The 21,055-nt window shown below is 41.7% G+C and overlaps 1 protein-coding gene across 1 annotated transcript; it reads left to right on the top strand.

Annotated features, from left to right (window-relative positions):
• Positions 1-345: 345 nt before the first annotated feature.
• On the top strand, positions 346-19,123 carry NRSN1 (neurensin 1). Its single transcript, XM_019752452.2, has 4 exons — positions 346-525; positions 2,307-2,381; positions 7,619-7,816; positions 17,472-19,123. The coding sequence occupies exons 3-4, from the start codon at positions 7,628-7,630 to the stop codon at positions 17,868-17,870; spliced, it is 588 nt and encodes a 195-aa protein (XP_019608011.1). The 5' UTR covers positions 346-525; positions 2,307-2,381; positions 7,619-7,627; the 3' UTR covers positions 17,871-19,123.
• Positions 19,124-21,055: the final 1,932 nt, after the last annotated feature.

Genomic DNA, 21,055 nt, shown 5'->3' with positions numbered 1-21,055 from the left:
TCTACACATCCTAAAAGGAGTGGTGGTGGAAGAAGCAGACTTCAGGTGCATCTGCCTTCTCTATTCATTAAAAAAAATATAAGTGTATTGAGCCTGCTGTGGCCAGACATTGTGCTGGGCGGGAGAAGAAAACAGTGGACAAGGCAGGCAAGGTTCCCGTCCCGTGGAGGAGCTTCCACGGGGCACAGACAAGGACGAGCCACCCCCAAGGAAGTACAGGCCCGAGTTGCAAGCCGGAAGGAGGCTCGCGCGCCTGGTCGCTCGGGGCCCCGCCCACTCGCCGCTCGGGCCTCGCCCACTCACCGCCCGCCCGCGCAGCGCCGATCCCGCCCCTTTGGAGGCAGCCGCGGCGACTGCGCGGGCCTCAGATGCGCGGGCACGCGGGGCGCCCAGCTGTCAATCACACGCAGGCTAAGCTTGGTGCGGCGGGAGCCGCGGCGGCGGCGGCGGAGATGGGACCCCAGCGAGAGATCTGCGGCTAGCTGGCTGCACTTGCTCCACGGGTCAGGGGATCGGAGGGGGCAGGTAAAGACATGCAAAGACCGGGATGCGGTGTTCTATGCTAGGTTTGTCTCCAGTTCTCCCTCTCCTCCCTTTTTCTTTCCTCTTTCTTCATGCACAAATATTCGTTCTCTCTCTCTCTCTCTCTCTCTCTCTCTCTCTCTCTCTCATGTTTATTATCTCTACAAAAATCATGATATTAAAATCCGTGGACACTTACAAATTAGGAGTAGCCAACACCATGCTTTGGCGATTTGTGGTTTGTGTTATGTAAGAATTTGGGAGGTATACAGGGACAACTTAAGAGTTTATTTTCTGTGAGACAAGAAAAGTTGTATATTAGGTAAGAGTGAAATATATGTACTTGGAGTTTGCAAAGCTGGTTTGATTTGTTTTCTAGGCTGAATTTAACCCCCACGTGCCTTCCCCATTCCTTTGCCAGGTCTAAAAATATTTGAATGTTTTGATATTATCTCAGGACCACTTCTGTGCTTAGAAAGGGGCGTTGGGTGGAGGTAAGACCAAGGCTGATTACCTCAAAGAAAACAGAGCTGGAGTTAAACAGTTGTTTGCTTAATTGGTTCCTGGCTCTGGAGCAGAAATGTTTTCAGCACCTTGGAAAGCTCCAAGGGCTCCAAGCCAGCCTTTGGTGAAGAGCAAGTGTGGAGTCAATTCCTACAGAGAAAATGGGGGAAGGCGACAGATAAAAAGAAGCGAGGTTGAATTGAGAGAGACACACAGCTGAGAGAGAGAGAGAGAGAGAGAGAGAGAGAGAGAGAGAGAGAGAGAGAGAGAGAGAGAGAGAGAGAGAGAGAGAACGGGAGGGGAAGGGAGGGGGAGGGGAAGAAAGGGAAGAGGAGGGGAGAGGAGAGGAGAGGAGAAAGATGACAGTGGCTTGTTTTCTTTTGCTTATCCAGATCCAGGATACCACAAAATAAAATTTTGATGCAAAGAAAAAAAATGAATCTTGGAGAAGGTTTAGTTATGGTTCATATAGACAGAACCTGCAAAATACTGAAAACAGTTTGTCAGTTCTCAACTAGGCTTACTCATCTCAAGTCTTTGAGGTTCTCCTGCAAATGGATGGGGAACTGTTCATTATCAGAAAGAATTCTTAAAGACCTCTTGAAAAATATGTCCTCAGTTATTATTTTGTTTCACATGACTAGAATAATGTAGGAAACCAGTAACTCTATAGCTGGCAATGACTTTTAAATTAAATCTTGCCTGGGCACCTGGTTTTCTTAGGCAGATGGAAAATAAAATGATCATGATAGGAAGAAAATGGATATAGGAGTGAAAATCAACCAAATAAGTAAATCATCCAAAGAGCCTTAATAAGTCTAAAAGGCATGTAAGTAGATAGATCGGAAAATGCAATGGCTATAAGATTCATTTATTTTATAATATAATGGAACAGGCGCCAAATAGTTCAATTCTGGAGTATCGAGGAAGCAAGTGATCATTTCACTTAGAATTTGTAAAATAAAATGATATCATTGACTGCATGAGATATAAGTATATCAAAATAAGAATAGCATTTGTATAGAATGTTATAGTTTACAGAGTCCTTATCATTTATGTTGTCTCATTTACTCTATAAACTATCAAGAGAGCCCAGTAGAAAGTTACAAAATGTTATACCTTTGTGTGGAAAAAAAAAGCTATCTCTACTCTTGAACAAGAAGTCCTTTGTCAATGTTTTTGTCAACATTAAAATGATTCTGTATAACTTATGAGAATGGCTTATGAAATTGAGGTTTTTGTCTGGATAACATTCTGCAGACATTTTTTTTCTTAAATAGGATTGAAGAATGTGCCGTTAAAAAGAAAGGTCAAAGAGTAAATAAAACAAAAAAAGGAAGAGTAGGACTTCAAAGGTAAGACTTAAACCTTGTCCCATGTAGATTTATAAACACTTTGTGATGCATGTAGATAAAGAAGAGATTTAAAAAGAATATGGGTTCTTCTTTTTATTTTGGTTTTGGACTTTATTGTATACCTTACTTGAAAATACATCTTGAAAAAGTAAATTAATAAGATAATTGCATATCATTACCCCTCTTTTAAAATTTATATGGTGGCTGCATATCCACTGACTTAGAGGGTATAAAAAAAGCACATACTACAGAGCCACAATCTCTACCTCTATTCTAGGAAAATAAAGTATCTCTCAAATGATCCATTGATAGAAATACATTTTCAACTTTTAAGGTCATGCTCACATAATTTCAGAATGCCTGATTTAAAAGTGAAAAAGCTGTTAACAGGCTTTCATGCCTTCCTGCATCCACTGTGAATCTGAGTCTTTTACGTGAATTGGCCTTTTGGTTTGGTGTTAGATAAATGGTCTGAATCATCTATGTGCCTATACCTTGCAGCACTGGCCCTGTGGAAGAGTGGCTCTAATGGGAACTTCACTCTCATTATCTCAGAATGATTTTATGGGAGAGAAAAGCAGCATGAAAATTGAATGATATTTCAAATAGAATAAATAAAACAGGGCCTGTGCCGGGCTTCACAACTGACTCACACAGAGCCATGGGAAAACACTCATCTTTTTGTGTCTCAATTTCCTGCCTCTCTTTGCTGAAGGAGATCATGAAGACAAATATATAAAGTCTCTGGTGTTCTTAGAATTTCATGTGGCATAAAGACTTATTTCTGTTTTCATGGCTATGGACATTTTTTCAAGTAAAATAAAAAGTAACTGCACATATGAGACAAATTTGAATTTCCAACAAATTGATACTTTCATGTATTGGCACACATAGAGATCATAGTAGCACATGTATGGGTTTGTTTGCCAACCAGGAATTGTTCAAAGGATTCTCAACATTTGTGCTCCCTCCTGCCACAAATACCTCATTTTGGTGCCCATTTTGTATTTATTGCTTCATGAGTGTTTCTCCTTCTAATCCAAGAGTCCATTGAGAGCAGACTATGCCCCACTCATCTTTGTAACCATCACCTCACATAATCTGGCACAGAATTAGTGCTTTAAAAAACATTGAACGAACAGAGGAATGAAAAATGAAGGACCACTCAGCCTATCACCCATTCCAACCCATGTAGAACTCTGTACTAAGAAATTTCAAAGTGCTTGAGATCAACATGGTAAACAGACAGAAAAAGCCCTGCCTTCATGAAGCTTACAGTCTATCATGTATATGGTCTATCAGACCATAAACAAACAAACCACATAATAGAGTATCAGGTAATAATAAGTGCTGTGAAGAGAAACAAATCTGGACAAGGGGATAGAGAGTGATAGAGCGCTGACATTTCATGTACTGATTGCAGAAAGCCTTTTGGAAGGGTTTGGAAGGGGAGTTAAGGTATGATTTTCTCCTATGGGTTTCTGGGATATGATAGTTGTGCCATGTTGCTGAGAACTCAATACCCATTTAATGTATAATTGTCCTTGCAATTGAGATAGATATCATAGACAGATTATATATATAAAAAAAAAGAAAACCATGGATGGATCCTCACTTATCATCACCTAGAATGTCCTTCAGGGAGAACACAAACAATTGCCTCTTCATAGATGACCAAACAACCAGACATTAATGTTGCTTGTGTTCCATCATGCTGGCCATGCTGTCAGTGAGGACACAACATACTCCACTAGAGTGTTCTATAAAATGAATATTCACAAGACTCATTTAAATATAAGATTGGAAAATATATTCCCTCCCCCAGTGCCCCGCTCATGCACTTCCTAGGATGTTAAGGTTTTCTCTAAAAATTGGAGCCCTCTAGGATCTGTCACGTACAACAATTATAGATTTAACATTACTATTTTTGCTGCTGTTGCTACTATAGCTATTGAAATACGACTATCAGAATTCTCATGAAACCTTGCTCATTAAGCAAGTGCTGAGCCACGCTAAAAAGCTTTTGACATATCTTCTGTTTCTTTGCAACCCTAGTTTATTGTATAATAATTACCCAGCTTTTACAGTGACTTCATAAGAAGATTCCAAGTTACTGTAATATTGTCTATATTGTGACAAAAGGTTACTGGATTCTCTATGAGGAATGTAGCTCTGTTGAGATTTTGTAGGTATAAATTCTCACTCTAATATGTTATATTTTAAAATTCATGATCCTGTAAAGTGTTAATTCTCCTCTAGGAGTGAATCCCAACAAGTTATATGTTTGGGAAGATGTATGAATCCCTAAGACCCTCAGGGATTACTGTTTTAGGCAATATTCATGATACTGAAGTTAACTTATTAAACAAATAAACAACACATTATCATTCATTCTACTTAATACCAACTAATTAAGCTAGTTAATAGCTTATATGCTCTTTTAAACTGAAGCTTCATACATACCATAATAAAGCAGAATTTGGGACAATGACAATCAATCAATGAGGGTGTGGGAGGAGGTGGGAAATCATTAAACCTAGTTGTTTATCCAACAAAAATAATTGACTCATTCTGTAGATTCATGGCCAAAGACTCCTGGAAAACTCCATCAGGAAGGAAGTAGAGGCTGTCTGGTCCAACCATCTTAGGTATTTTAAGGGTGATGACACCAGAGCCCAGACACGTTAGTGAGCTTGCCTGAGCTGCCATGACCAGTAAGTTGCAGATGAAGATCTAGGGTTGGATCCCAGTGTGCTTAGCACCGTGCAGGCCATATTCTTGTACTTAGAGGGGAAAATAAGGCTCATTTGGATTCCTTTTCTGGAATGTATCTGGCATCACTAAAAATCCATTCTGACTTAGAGTACAGCCTTCCATCACTCAGCCTCAACAACATTTGTTTTTGACACTTTCTATCTCTCTTAGGATGTTACCCATGTTGTGTTTAACAAAGTTAGACTACTGAGTCTCGCGCTATAAAGCAGAAACAGTTAATCCGATGTGCCGGAAACAAGCTGTGCAGGGAATGACTACAGTATGTCACATGGTCCTGCTCTGTATGAAAGTTCAATCTGAGAAAGAATGACTTCAGCATCTAAAAATATAACTCTTACTGTTGCTATGAGGGAGTTTTGTTTGTTCCTATCATATATATTTTTGTCCTTTGTTTATGTTAAGTTCTCTGATGCTTTGTAGGAAATCTGAAAAAAATATATTTGGATGAGTCGGTTCTGATTATCCAAGTATATGATTCAGTCTATGTGTTAATTGTCATGTTTCATCTGCTCCCTGACTCATGGTATAACCTTTAGCAGATGATTTTTCTATGCCTCAGTTTCTTCAATGACAAAGCAGAATTAGTAATAATAATCCTATCTCCCTTTGACTGAAATTTTATTAGAATGTCTTAAAAAGAAAGCACCTTTAAAATTATGCATTACTAGTAATAGGCCCTTATTAATCATCTTCATTGTATAAGCAGTAAATAAAAGGTACTAAGTAGGTCATACTAGAATTCAAAATATGAAAACTCGTATGAATACTAGGTTAACAAAAGTATTTGATGCATTAGGCTTTGCTCCGCTAATCTGCCAAAGTACATTCTAAACTCTTGACTTTTTTAATGAAATGATATCCTTCCAAAATGTTTATAAGTTAAAAAAACAAAAGCCTCCCCTGCTCTCTCCTCCTGGGTGATATCTTTAGATGGTGGCTATACCTGAAACAGAAAGATGTTTCAGGGAGGTAGGCTAAATGTAATATTACTAAATGTAATATTAACCAATATTTTAAAAGATGAGGTTATTGGTAACCATCTGTAGCACCTGATTGCATCATGTGTCTAAGATCAAGGCCATATTTTCCTGAATCTGACTACATTTTCTCACGCAAACCCATTTGTGCCCAAGGGCGCACATTTACAAGATATTCTTATAGGTTCACTTTGTGGCCATGGGACAGGAAAATGCTAATTCTCCCTGGCTTGAACTTGGGTGGTAGTCCCATGATTCTATCTAACCAAACCAAATGTCCACACAGGGGCACTTGCTAGAAATGTAGATTATTTTTTTTCTTGTAGATAAACATAACTACTTAGTTTCCTGATAAGTAATTGGAAATATTTAATGTCTTCTGTTAGCCTGGATGATAGCACAAACTCTGAGAAAACCTGATTCAAAGGGAAAATACCCTTCTATGTTCTTCCTTGCTTTGTTATTTTGAGACTATGTCCACACAGGGGAAACCATCTAGAGGATAACTATAACATCTAAGTAAGCATTTAGCACCTCCGGCTTCATGCTAATCTGCTTATATGGCAATCAGAAAACAAAGGAGCAGAGAGTAACTGAGAATTCCCTTACTCATCAAAATTGCTGTCTCTCAGTAAATCCTCTTTTAAACCATGAATTAATAACCAAATGCCTGTCTCTAAGGGTATTGAGTAGGTCAAATCAAGAAAAATGCAGAGTCCCAAACAACTCACCTGGAATATAGTTTCATTTAACCACTCTCTGAGTTCTTATTTATACCAGACACTTTGTGGAAAATAATACAAGGCAGGGTCTACTCCCTACACTTTAGCATCCCACATGGACAGATGTATCCACAGACAATTACTGAAATATCAGGTGTTACAGTTAGTGATTTGTAAATTATTGGCCAAGCCATTAGTGATTAATAAAGCGTGAAGCGTAAGTTGCTCAGCAGGTTTTTAATAAAGTGTCTGTACAACTTGACAATTAGTTAAAATGTTAGTGCAAGATACATGAGATCCAAAGGCAGAATTTCAAACTACTAAAGGTAACACCATGTCTTTTCCACAAGGGAACATGGTTAAGCAGCTGAGAGGACTGTCTAAGACAAATTCCATCTGTATAGAGTGACTGCCTGCCTAATATCTAAGTGTAAATACTACTGGATTCTGAGAGATTGAAGACTTCTCATCAAGATAATGAAAATCTCGTCTTCTTTATTGACATTTCTTATGTGCTTCATGGTTAAATTTTTGCATACTTTAAGTGAACTGTGCTGTTATGTCTTATTTCATGTATGAAGAAACAGGTCTAGTCATTGAGTATTTAGTGATGTTTTGTATTAACCTTATAAGAAAGACAGGTCTTAAAAAGTGTCTTATAAGAAAAGAGCATGACTCAGCCTGCTTCTCACCTTTAATGTGCCTTTAATGATTCTGAGGCCAGCGTGCGTGAGGGTGATGCACGTGGATGTTGTCATTCCAGCTGGGAAGGATGAGTTCTTGTAGCAACGTCTGTGGGTCCAAGCAGGCACAGGCTGCTGGCGAGGGCGGCTACCAGCGCTATGGAGTCCGGTCCTACCTGCACCAGTTTTATGAGGACTGTGCCACCTCGATCTGGGAGAATGAGGATGATTTCCAGATCCAGAGATCACCTAACAGGTGGAGCTCAGTATTCTGGAAGGTAAGTCAAGAGCGTGTTTTTAACTCAGGAAATGGAACAGGTGTTGGATATGGTGAGTACTGTAGCTGCAGAGCACCGGGGAGGTTTGGAACTCTGTGTGTGTGTCACTCCTAGGGATGCTAAGTGCAGTTTTCCTCCCTTAGGAAAGGAGACTATAAACCATGGGCTGAAGAAAGCCTCTAAGCACAGCATCATTGTTGATTTGCAGGTTAAACAGCAATAAGTATAATTGCCATTATTATTATTTTTGCTACTGTTAGTCATGTGCCACTAAATTCACCAACTGTGAAGCCATCCGTGGACCAAACATTATATGCTTTCAGCCTCCCTCAGAGGCTTGCTAAATATTACTTGACAAATTACAACCATGATTAAAAGGAAATAATTAGGAGAGTTAATGCTGAGACATAATACAGTGGTCAGCAAGTCAGCTCTAGCTCTGCTAGCTATGTCATCAAGAAGCTGTCTGAGCTTCAACTTTCTCAAATGAAGGAGCCTCATTAGACTATGTATTCAGTCAACCAACATAGTGAGCACCTATTCTGTGCCAAGAAGTTTCAAAGTGCTGGAGATGAGAGTGGCAAACAGGAGAAGAAAAAGTCTTTGCCCTCATGGAATTTATAATCTATCATGGGAAACAGACTATAAACAAATAAAAACATATAATAGAATGTCAGGTAGTGACAAGTGCAACAAAGAGAAATAAAACAGGATAAGAGGAGCGGGAGTGATGGGGGACTGGTATTTACACATGCTGATTATTGAAAGCCTTTCAGAAGAGATGACATTTGAGCACATACCAGGATAAGCGGAGGAAGCAGACCATTAAATTATCTGGCTGAAGGTCATGCGAGGCTGGAAAAGCAGCAAGTCTAAAAGCTCTGAAATGGGAACAAGTTCAGTGTGTTTGAAAAATAACGAGATACAGTCTGATTGGAGTGGAATGAGAGGGAGAAAGGAAAGGCGATGGATTCACAAAAATAATGGCACAGATAAATTATGTAGAGCCCTGTACATGATAGCGAGGACTTTGGCTCTTACCTTGAGAGACATGAGAAGCCACAGGGACATTTTATGCAAAGGAGTGATACGATCTGACTAATATTTTAATGGGATAATTCTGGCTGCTGTACAGAAAGTAGGTGATAGAAGGACAAGTGTAGAAGCAGCTAGATTATTCAGGAGGCTGTTAAAGTACCCTGGTAAGAGATGATGGTGTCTTATATCAAAATGATGGTAGTGGAGATGGTGAGAAGTAGTCAGATGTAGCATAAAATTTGAAGACCAAGCGCTCAGGACACGCTGATGAATCCGATGTGAGACAAAGATGTGAGACAAGTCTTGTAGCCCAAGCTATTTAGTGAATCATGTTATCATTCACTGGGATGGAGAATACGAGGAGAGCAGTGGGATGGGTGGGGAACCAAGGGTTTGATTCTGGCCATGTTATATTGACGATGCCTATTAGACATGCAAGTGGAGAACTCTAGTGGCAATTTACATACACTAATTTACAGTTCATGGATGGGGAGTCGTTAGCATGTAGAATGCATATAAGGCACCAGACTAGATGGGAATCACCTAGGAAGAGAGTAGGGGCATAGAAGAGGGCATTGAGACATTCTAACATTTAGAAATCAAAAAAAGGCTGAGGATTCAGGAAGAGATGCTGAGAAAATACAGCCTTGGAGGATATCTCAGGTCCCATACTGCTCTAATGTTCTGTGCCTCAGGGATTTCCAATCATCCTGACTTTCTCCCAAAAGATCTCAGAATTTTAAACATTGATATTGATATTGCAATTTATTCGCAAGGCTGTAACAAGAGACAATGTCACATAATGATTCTTAGCATGGACTCTGTGTCCTCAGACTGCATGGTTTAAATCTCACCTCTTCCATTTAATAGCTTTGCAACTTTGGGCAAGTAATTGACCTTAATGGGATTCTTACAGTGATACACATAGTACCGATCATATAAAGTTGTGAGAATTAAATAAGATAATATTTGCAAAGAGCTTAGAACAATGTCCAGTATGCACTCAATAAGCATTCGATGTAGAAGTTACTATTACCAGATGCCATATGGGACACTGAGTTCTGAAGTGAAAATAAAACTGGAAATCTAGTTAATAAATAAAGTATTGGGTAACATAGTTGTTACCATAGATTACCCAAGACCTTTGTTAATTCAAAACCTTAACTAGTGTCACATGCTCTGTTTTAGAATTGATCAAGCCATCATCCTTGCCCTGTAGAAGTGTCACCTCTGGTGAATCCTTACTGGCCTGGATCAACGCAATACATAGCCATGCTTGGCACATCTTGTATTTACCCACATAAGTGGGTGGTTGCTTCAGTGTGTGTCAAAAAGCAAATATTTGCTTGACAGTTCTGTTGTGCCAAGAGCCTAAAATGCCACTGACATACAGAATACTGTCAGCATTCGTGTGGATCCAAAGCAGTGGTGGGTTATGAGATTTGCGATGCTGTCAATCCATCAAACAATATATAGGTATGGATTTAAACTAAAGAACTCACAGTAAATTACCAACCCCAGAATTCAGATTTCAATATTTTCTCCTTTTTATTTTACACAAACAAGAAAGTATTTGTTCCTGTTGTGTTGGACCTACTTCGGAGAAAGAAAAAAAGAACAGGCAAAAGTCCATGGCCTCGTAGAGATTATGTCCCAGCAAAATCCAAATCCTAGACTCAAATCCTAATCACTAAACACTGGCCGTTCGGAACCCTACAGTCAACCTGAGTAACCTAAGTATCACTGTTTCATCACCTCCATCTCCTCAGCAGTGGGCAGCATGGACGGGCTTAATGAGAATGGAGACTGGTATCAAATGGGCCTGAGTTAGAATATTTGCTCTGTCCCGTGGATCTACATAGCATCTATCTCACCGTGCTAGTCTCACTTTCTACAGACATTTATATGTCCACTATGCACAAGGCCATGTGGTGGGCTCTAGGATTCAACTGTGAATAAGATGCTATTCTTCACCTGGGAATAAGATACAGCCTTGACTTGGAGGAGTTCACAAGTAGGGAAGGTAGACATGTACATAGATGATCACAACCCAACATGACCAACACTCCCGAGCCATATTATTTACTGGGAGCACAGGGTTGGGGGAGGGGTGGACCTGATGCAGCCTGGGGAGGAAATAGCCCCACAGAAGAGATCACCTGTGAACAAGCAGCAACATGGCACCCAATAGAAAGAAAGCGCTGCAAACACTGAGCCATGAGAGAAGACAGCATGTTCCGGAGGCCGCAAATAGTTCAGTAGGGCTGGGGTACAAGTTCAGAAGTTGAAGGAGAGGGGTCAAGAGATGAATGTTGGAATGCATACAAGAGCTGGATCACGGAAGACTTTTAAAAGCCGTGAAACAAATTTCTCTAGAAGCTTCCAGTTTGAGTACAGTGAGGGGGCAAAGTCATAATAAGTCTGGGCTTTCTTGGGGAGGTTATCTCATAATCAGGTGTACACACTCATGCGTGCGTGCACACACACACACACACAGAATATTGCACACATTCTCTGGGCCTCACATGTTCTGCATTATGGCATGGTTGCCTCAGCCACTACTTTATCCCAGTGCCTGCAGCTGCTGCCATATGCAAAACTCTATGTGACATGGTCCCACCTACACACTGCCACCCTCTGCTGCTGCCTAAGGTGGAATGTTTCTTTCTTATCTTTGCACTAGACCTTGACTAAGGCTGTTGCCACTTGATTGTGCAGCAAACAGCCTAAGTATGGCAGGTATGAACTAATGGGAGAAGTCTTCTCACTCCCAATCACTCTTTCCTCACCTCAGCATTATTCTCCTTTTCACCTTTTCCTAAACCTGTATAAGAAACCACTCAAAGGGTGTCCAACAGCCATGTTCAGGGATAAGCCAGATGGCCTCCTCCACAGCCTTTACTCAAAGAAAAAGTGCTTCTCGTCCCTCTCTTTTCTCTCAAGACCTTCCTCCTCTCCATCCTGATCGCTCCAGCTTCCCCTGAGCTAAGTCCGAATTTAAACTTCCATCTTAGACTTGTCTTTAAAGTTTTGCTGGATAGTAAGGAGCTGGTTTTACAATAAAAATGAGAAGAGCTATGGAAGCCTCTTAAGAGAAACCATGTGGCATTCATTCTGTTTTTAAACGTTTTCTCAGATGGTACTTGAAAGATGGATAAAGCAGGATGAGAGTAGCAATGGAGACCATCAGAATGCTATTGCGATGATATAAGAGTCGCTGCACCATTAGAGTAGATGTAGGGATGGAGAGGAGAGACGAAATTCAAGGGAGCTTTACCAGGTAGAATCAATAATATTTAATTATCTATTGACTGTGAATGTGAGGAAAGACTCAGTGAATGGGTGGCTAGCAGGAACAGAGAAAAGTTGGGAATGAAGGAAGGAGTACCATTTTTTAACATTTTTGGTTTCCCGAGTCTTGGGGATGTTTTTGTGTAGATCCTCTTATTGGCTCTCAGAAATATGAGGCTAGAACCTAGGAGAATGATTTAGGCTGGCGTTGGAGATTTGGAAATCATCGGTATATGGGTGGGGTTTGAAATTGCAGCCACAGGTTAAATGCTAGAGAGGACATATTGAACAAAAGATGTGAGTCAAGGGTCGAACCCTGGAGAACACCAATAACTTAAGAACAGTGTCCGGCAAAGTGGGCTGAGAGTGGGTTATTAAAGCGGTAGATGTGGAAAGTGAAGAGAGTTGTGTCAGTGGTAACAATGAGTGATGGTTTTCAGGAAGCATGAAGGGCTGCAGAACATTCAAACGAGATCAAAAGAGAAAAGTCATATTTGATGTGACAATTAGGAGATCGTTAGTAACTTCAGAGAGAGCAATTTCAGTGAAGCCATGGAGGACCAAGCTTGGCTATCAAGGTTAGGAAGGAGTGGAAGCAGTGGCTGGAGAGGAACACGGGGATCTGGGATACGTTTTGCAGGAGGAAGCAACTGAATGCTAGAGGGACAGAGCCTCTGTAAGGTAGAAGAGCTAATGTGGGATAATGGGTATCACTACCCAGGTGAAGGGCAACTGTGAGGACTGTAGGAGGTAAAGCATGTGGAAGGACCTAGATCAGACCCCGGCATAGGCCATGACTTTGTAAAGCTCAGTATCTTTACAAGCAGGTCAGGCAAGAAGGTCAGGAGAGATGAGCTAGAATCTGTCATCACTGCTGGCAAATGACACCCCTCCTAGCTCAGATCCTGCTGAGGAGAGGTCAGCAACAGCCCTCAGGGCTAATGAAGAAGAAAAGCCAGGCTTCACTCCTGATGTGCTTCCCCTGAGTTACCTCTAACCCAGACGGCTCCTTTCAGAGTTAGCTGCAGCCAGCACTCCCCGCCAGACGCTGTTCTTCCCTGCCACTCTAGTTCTTGCTTCCAACAGTCATTACTGCCTCGTCTGTGCCAGAACAGCTGCGTTGCTACTGCTGCCAGTTCTGCTTATTGGAATAAACTGCGTTTTCAGAAATCATCAGCTCATGGAGATACAATGAAAGGGATGTTGGTCAAAATAACAGCCGTCTCTGTCTTGTCGCCCCCAGCAGCAGAATTTCTGGAATCCAAATTCTCTTTATCCAGCCCTCCTCTCCAGCAGCAGGGACTGGGTTTTCACACACCTTCCCTGCAGTCAAGAGAGTCATGAGAAATCACAGCTCAGAAACTGTCTTTGCTGCTGTCTTTTAGCTTTGTTACTGTCTGGGGCAGTCTCTCTCTCTCTCTCTCTCTCTCTCTCTCTCTCTCTCTGTTGATCTAATCACCCCACAGCCTCAGGCTGTTCTGGTATACCTGGGGGAGGCCTCTTGCCCAGCAGCATTTCAATTCTTCTGCATGGCCCTGCACAGGGCTGCTTTGGTCTCTTAGATCCTTAAAATACCTCTGTGTTGCATTGTTTTAAGTCTATTTAATAGAAAGCCCCCTTTTAGACCTAGGACCACTTCAACTTAGAGCTGTGACCAGAGACAGTTGTTATGATATTGTATAGCATCACCACCAAAGTTCGTTTATTCTTTCCGGTATTCCAACATGGTACCGGGATTAAGTTTATGCATCCCAACATCCCTCCTCACCTCCATTATATGCTTAGGAAGTTAAGAGGCAGGGAGGTTTTGATCCTATCATTGCTCCTTCGCACCTACTAGCCCAAGCTCTCCCTGGCATGTTTTAACAGATCTGGAGTCCCTCTCTGGCCACACCTCTTGGAGATCCGCATTAGCTTTGCTCTGATGACTCCTTCAGAATCTTTGGAGTTAGCTCTTCATCACCTTGTGGTCCCCTCCATAGATGGCAGGCATCTCTCTGCTACTCCAATATAACAAGGAAAAGGGAGTAGCCACTTTCAAGTTCTTAAAGTGAGCAGAAGTTCCGCCATCTGCAAGTCATGGTTTGCCTTTTAGCTTCTGAGTGATATTCCAAGAGTGGATTTTAATCTATAAAGCACTGCTGAGCTGAGGAGCAGGCTGTTCTGAGAATCAATCACCTGGCTCCATATTCAGCAGTCTGGTGGTTTAGGTTAGTCAGTCAGGAATATTTATGAAGCACAATAAGAGCTGTGGAGAGACAAGACAGAAATAGAAGATGCATAACATGGGCCTCAGTTGCTCTTAAGAACCTCATAAACTAAGATGGATACATTTTCGCTGGCCTCAATTTTTGAGAATGAGTGCCAATTCTTGAGGAGGGACGTAATTTAGTGACATATGAAGCTTGTCCCCATGGATGTTTAAGTTAATTTTGTTTGTGCATTCAGAATTTTCCAATGTGAGTCACTATTTTAAAGTTATTTTTAAAAAATAGTCTTTGGAGGTGAATTTATTCACCACCATTTTTAGAAAAATGTAGAAAGCCATTCAAACTATTGTATTTTATAAACCAACTTTTCTTGTATTACTAATATCTTCTGTAGAATAATTTCTATTTTTTTCAGAAGACATTATATTGACTCTGTTTTTCAGTTTTCTTTTTACAATATTACATAATGGAATTTTGTCCATTTATGGTAACAAAAACTCTGTTGCAATAAAAAAAATAGCAGGTAGTATACGAAATAGTAATTGGTGAAGTAACATGGGAAAATAAAAGAGGCGGGGCAGCACTTAGAAGTCTTGTACTGGGTTGGAGCCAAGTCAAGCCACCTGCTGCTATGGGACCTGCAACTATGCTTCTTCAATCCTAAAAACTTCAGTTTCTTACAGGTGAAATGGGAATAAAAATACCTACCTCTCATAAGATGCTGGTGAGGATAAAGTGAAAAATACACCTAGCAATATGCTTAGCTCACAATAGATGCTGTCAACAAAAGGTCACTGTTACCAATCCAATGCCATCAGGAGTCTCCAATCTGGGGTACAGTAAAAGGAGAAACTATATTCAAGTAAAACAGTTTGCAAGCCTGGGAAACACAACCTCCAGAAGAAACAGAAAGTGCATTCCCCTGAAAGAAAGGGGAGGCTGGCTTATATAGGGAAAGATCCCACCCTGGTCCCTGATTGGCCCATTTTTCTGCAATCCAAATTTGCACAGTTTGATTGGCTCAAATAGCACAGTATGATTAGCTGGCACCACTCTGATTGGTCAGTAAAGATGTAAATGAGGATGCAGTTGCACAGCTCTGATTGTGCAGCGGTCAGGTCTCAGCCCATTGGTCAAAATATAATTCCAGGAACTTCTTTGTAACGGTCAGCACACACTGTGCAGAAGCATAGTGTAAGACGCTGACAGCTCAACCTGTGGCTTTCTCCAGAAATGCAGCGTGCATGAGAGGCCTCACCAATGGCTTAGAGACTCTGGTTATAAATTTGAGCTCAATTAACCACAAGGAGTCCTTCTTGGCAGCTATATCCCTTTTCAAGGTCCACAATGCTCAATATACTCGTTCCCCTTTCCCCCCTTTGTTAAGGTGATGGATTTGCAATGTTTTCCTTCTGTTATCCAAACCTCTTTATTAGTGTATTACCCTAGAATGTAATAAATAAATAAGTTAAACATACTTTAAATGTTCCAGATTAAATGGTGTTATGCATTTTGTCATTTTCCCAACCTTGTTATTCTAACTAAAAGTAATTAGAAACAGGAGGAAATGAAAAATGTGTTTAAAAAATAAATAACTATGTTTGCTGTTCTTTGTTCCAAGTGCTGAGCGTTATGTTGTAATATGGATGCCAATGTAGCCTAATTTTATGAGAGGTACATTTCCCAGTAATAACAGCTACTTGTTACAATCTATTACTTAGCCAGGCACAGGAGTAAGTACTTTCATGCATGTCTCATTTAGTCCTCAAAACAACAGTATGAGGTAGGTACTATTACCATTTATCATTTTAGAGATGGGAAATTAACAAGAGAATCATTTAAGTGACTTTCTAGTTGGCCATGCTAGACTCCAAGCCTGAATCTGTTAACTCCACACCTCTGAGCTTAAACCACTAAATGGTATGTTACATTCCATCTTCAGTGTGCTACATTTTATTAGAACTTGAGCTGATGCAATGTAATCTCGATCTGCTATTCCTAACAGTTCTCATCTGCACAAGTAAAGCCCAAATAGTTTCATGTTAGAGGAGAAAGCACTAGCCGTGGGTGAGATCTGTGGCTTCTCACCCTCCTCTGCAACTTGCTAGCTGTCCATTCTGGGCCAGTGACCTACCCTCTGTGAGGCTACATTTCCTCACCTGTAAACTGGCGGTTATGATTCCTTCCGCCCTTACTTGAGAAAAGGGTGAGTAGTTATACAGACTGTCAATGTCCACCAGCCAAAACCACCGGTACATACCGATATATTGGGCGAGTTGTGTTATTACGCATCATAGTGAGAGAGATGATCCCATAGGGTATTTCAGTAAGGGGGTATGAGAAAGGACATATTATAGGCTTTGGTTGGGTGGTTTGGGGGCGGGTCTAAGGGAACAGGAGATCACTGCATTGTCAGGGACAATTCTATGATTTGATTTCTTAATGAATCTTGTCTATATGGAGAGCAGCCTAGAGCCAGACTAAAGCAGTAATTGGTAAAGAAACAGCAGTCATTCATATAAGTGTGGGGGGGGGTAGGGAGGGGTGTGAGGGGAAGTGTTGTGTATTTTGTGGCTTGCACAATGACCTTGTTTTTGTCTGTGCTTAGAGAAAATGATGAAGTAGTCGCACTTCATCACAGGCACAGAATGAGCTTGTCTGATGTTATGTTCTGTGAGATTGATTTGTGCTGACAGGAAAACAACATGGCCTCACTGTGAGCTCCAGGAGGCTTCTAACAACAGCTATGCCTAGCGGATAGAGTCAGGCCAGCTCCTGGATATCAGGGCTGATTTTCTCTTCCCCAAGACCTAATGAGACAATGTAGGCAAAGGGGGGCTTTGTCAACTGCAAAGCATTGTACAAACTGAAAGCTCAAAGGAAAAAAAAAAAAATCAAGACAGCACTGCAATTTCTGGCTGGCATTAAAATCAGAAAGGTCTTCCTCCTGCCTTCTTTTTAAACCAGAAAATCGTGTAGGCATATAAATTAGGGGTGACTAGGAAAATGCACTTCCCTTCAAAAAAAAACAAACCAAGACAAGTCCTGCCCTGGGAAGCTCAGGCATAGCGGAAGCACCATGCTTATCTGTCTTGTTTCACTGTGTCTTTCTCTAGGTCGGACTCATCTCTGGCACAGTCTTTGTGATTCTTGGACTGACGGTTCTGGCAGTGGGCTTCCTTGTGCCCCCCAAAATTGAAGCTTTTGGTGAAGCTGATTTCGTGGTGGTCGACACGCATGCCGTTCAGTTTAATGGAGCCCTTGACATGTACAAGCTGGCAGGAGCTGTGCTCTTCTGCATTGGGGGCACATCCATGGCAGGGTGCCTGCTGATGTCGGTGTTTGCAAAAAGTTACTCCAAAGAAGAAAAATTCCTGCAGCAAAAGTTTAAAGAGCGAATTGCAGACACCAAGGCGCACTCCCAGCCCATTACAAAAGCTCCGGGCCCAGGGGAAACAAAGATACCAGTCACCTTGTCCAGGGTTCAAAATGTGCAGCCTATCTCGGCAACCTGAACCAGCCCCACGCCACCACCAGTCCCCCCCTCTCTGATTTACTCACAGGGTTACAACAGAGCAAGCCAGCTTTTGAAGTGACAGAGATTTGGTGTTGATTTGCACTGGCCTGTGCTCGACCGTGGGCAGCACGGGCGTGAGCTCACACTCGCTCAGCTCAGTGGCTCTGGTGAAAGTGGATGCCATGTGTCCAGCTGTGCACGGGCTCCCAGCTGCTTAGAGGGTGTTTCTGTGTGCCCACCAGAGGTCCTGTCACACTCCCCTCTCATAGATTGTGACTTAGTGTCATTTTCCGTGTTTTTGGAAAACGCTGAAACAGTTTAGACCAGCCTAACAATCGCTAATGTGGCCCATTTTATTTTCTAATATTGGTTTTTCTCATCTCCCCTGTGTGGTGCTGCCTTCCATTCCTGTCTCACTAAGTATAAGATATTGTCATAGGTATTCTTAGAAAAATGAAGTTCCCTGACTTTGAACCAAACATTAGTCCTTCAACTATATCTTAACATGAGGTTCTTGAGATTGGATATAAATTTATCAGAGTTCTCCATACATCTTTTTTTTCTTTACTTTTTTTCTCTTAAAAAGCTAAAATTGCCAACTGTAGAATCTTGGGAAAGAAGTTAATGTTGGGAGCATTTATTTACACAATGTCCAAAACAACTGACTTAGAAGCCAAGAAATTGGAGTTCCTACTATTAACTAGCTATGTGACCTTAGGGAAATTATTTAATCTCCCAAGCCTCAGTTTCCCCATCTGTATAATGGGAATCCCGGAGTGTGATATCTGAGATTCCTTTTTTATCATGTGTCACCATGTCTCCCCACTCCCAAGGATATTTATGATGTTCTTTGGCCCTCACCACAGTGGGACTCTTTCAGACCTGGACTCTTGGAGAGTCGGCCAGTCAGCAGCCTCTGCCCAGCTACCCTTAAATATCCAACCCCAGCAGTTTATATGATGCTGCCATATTTTTATAAAGACTAAAGTAAGCCATTGTCAAATAAGAAACTCCTGAGTAGATATTAACCTTAAAAAGGGTTTTCTTTCTCCAAGAAGACCTCTTATTCTCCAGCAAGATGTTTGTCTCATACCTTTGCAATTTTATTTAATCTGTGGATTTCAGTGGACTGAGGAAAATGGAGGATGTGACCTTGGTATTCTCTCAGACTTTGTGCACCTTTGTATTCTTTTTTTTTTTTTCTCCTCCCTTCACTGGATAAATAAAATACATGAACGAGTGGAACCTGAATTGCATTGTCATTCCCTCAGTGTGGCTCTTTTCTCCCCAACATGTAATTTTCCATTCTGAGGCTGAATGAACTCTGATGTTTCCCTGGCTAAATGGAGGAATAAATGAAGCAATTAGTGCTCTCTGTGCACACTGTTTATTTTGCCCAGTCCAGCATAAAACACAGGGCAAATCAGCCCCCTCAACAAGGATCATTGGCCAGATTGGGGAGAAATAGTTCCAGTTTCCTCGGGAACTCTACCTGCTCGTGGAAATACCATTGTAATTCTATTCTTTGAAGCCATCTACAAGCCCCCAAGTATCTGTTCAAGGCAACAGCATTTGAAGCTTCCCATGCTTGCTTCTGTGCTGTAGACCAATGGATCTCTGAGGAGGAGACCTGACTTTTAAAAGCCTCCAGAACAAAAATTAATGGCTGTGGGGCATGGGAGTTTTTAGGTACAGGCGTGATAGCAGCCACGAAAAAGCGGCTCTATTCCTCAGACAAAGGCCGCAAACAAGCCAAGATGGATAAAGTAGGAGCTGGGTCAGAGTGATTCAACCTGCCTTGTGTTTCCTGTCCTGCCCAAGCTTTGTGGAGGTGGGAATTTATAAGGAACAAGGATTGGGGGCTCTTGTAAGGAAGCAGAGGAAGAAGCTGAAAGGTATTAGGAAATACACCTTGACCTTTGGAAAGAGCACAGGCCTTCTGTAATCAGAGGGCAAGGAGCAGTAGATTGAAGATTTTTTAAAGCAATTTTCAGGCCCAGTTGGGGAGACACCAATGGCACGGCAAAGCAGAGGGTGTCAGGGCTTGGCCTCAGCCTGTTTGCTGACACTGAGCCAATCCTTCAGCACTGAAATTTCTAAAGCAAAGTGAAACCACATGCCTATAGATGGGGAGAGAGGTGGGAGAGAAGGTGCTGAGGCTGCAATGGAGAAACTGAGAAATGAGTTCTGGCCTGGGGACCATATGAGCAGAGGCATGTGGGTGGAAACCTTGGATGATTTGGGCCCACCCCAGGCAAAAGACCCCCACACCCCCACGTCATGTCAGCACTGATCAGCCACCTCCATCTGCTTGGGCACTTCCAGTGGTTGGACCCCTCCTGCCTCAGAAGCAGACCACATCTTATGTGGCTCTACATGGTTAGAAAGCTTACCATTATGTCTTTCCAAAGTCTGCCTAACCCTTCAGCACACTGGACCAAGACCTAGAAGTCAAAGTTACCCACAAGTCTAACCCCTCTTACAAAAGACCACCTAACCCACCCCTGCTATGAAGTTTTTCACTCAATCACTTTAAATCCTGTCATCTCCCTGACTGTCTTCTTCAGGGAACATTTCCACATATTCTCAAAATTCCTAATTGTCCCTGTCACCTATTAAATGGGGTCCGTAGAAGTTTTAAAATGTATTTAGGTTATTAGATTCCCTAACTTCATGAATTGCCTTACATGTGAAATGCATAGGCACCCAGCACCTCAAGCTAGAACACTGATAACGAGAGATGTGTACGCAGCCCCTCTGTGCATGTCCCTGGCCTCCTGTGACCTGTGCAGCTCCTACCCAGCTTTATTCTGTCATGTGTCCTGGAACCTGCATTCTAGCCACACTTAGTCATTCTCCTCTCTAAATGTGCCTGCATTTCAAGCCACTGTGCCTGCTGTGCTCACAAAGCTTATTTTCCCAGCAATAACCATCTGCCCATTCTCTGGCTATCAAACGCTTCATTCAAGGCCATATCAAGAAATAACAGCAATAACGATGAGCTGATTTGTATCCAATGTGCTACTGATGCATTTTACGTATAGTAATAAATTTAATCCTCACAAAAATTCGAAGAGGTCAGGGCTATTATATGCCCATTTCACAGGGAAGGAAACAGGCAAAGAGGTAACTTGTCCAAGGAGAATCAGTAAATGACAGAGTTGGGATTCAAATCTGAGTAAC

This window comes from Rhinolophus sinicus, linkage group LG06, assembly GCF_036562045.2.
Source record: "Rhinolophus sinicus isolate RSC01 linkage group LG06, ASM3656204v1, whole genome shotgun sequence".
Classification (NCBI taxonomy): Eukaryota; Metazoa; Chordata; class Mammalia; order Chiroptera; family Rhinolophidae; genus Rhinolophus; species Rhinolophus sinicus.
This window is presented reverse-complemented; position numbering and strand designations above follow the sequence as displayed.

What these genes read in the sequence shown, in the direction of transcription:
- NRSN1 (XM_019752452.2), top strand. Translation starts at nt 7,628, where the DNA reads ATGAGTTCTTGTAGCAACGTCTGTGGGTCCAAGCAGGCACAGGCTGCT. An exon ending in GGAGCTCAGTATTCTGGAAG is followed by an intron (nt 7,817 to 17,471) that starts GTAAGTCAAGAG and finishes GTCTTTCTCTAG; the next exon opens with GTCGGACTCATCTCTGGCAC.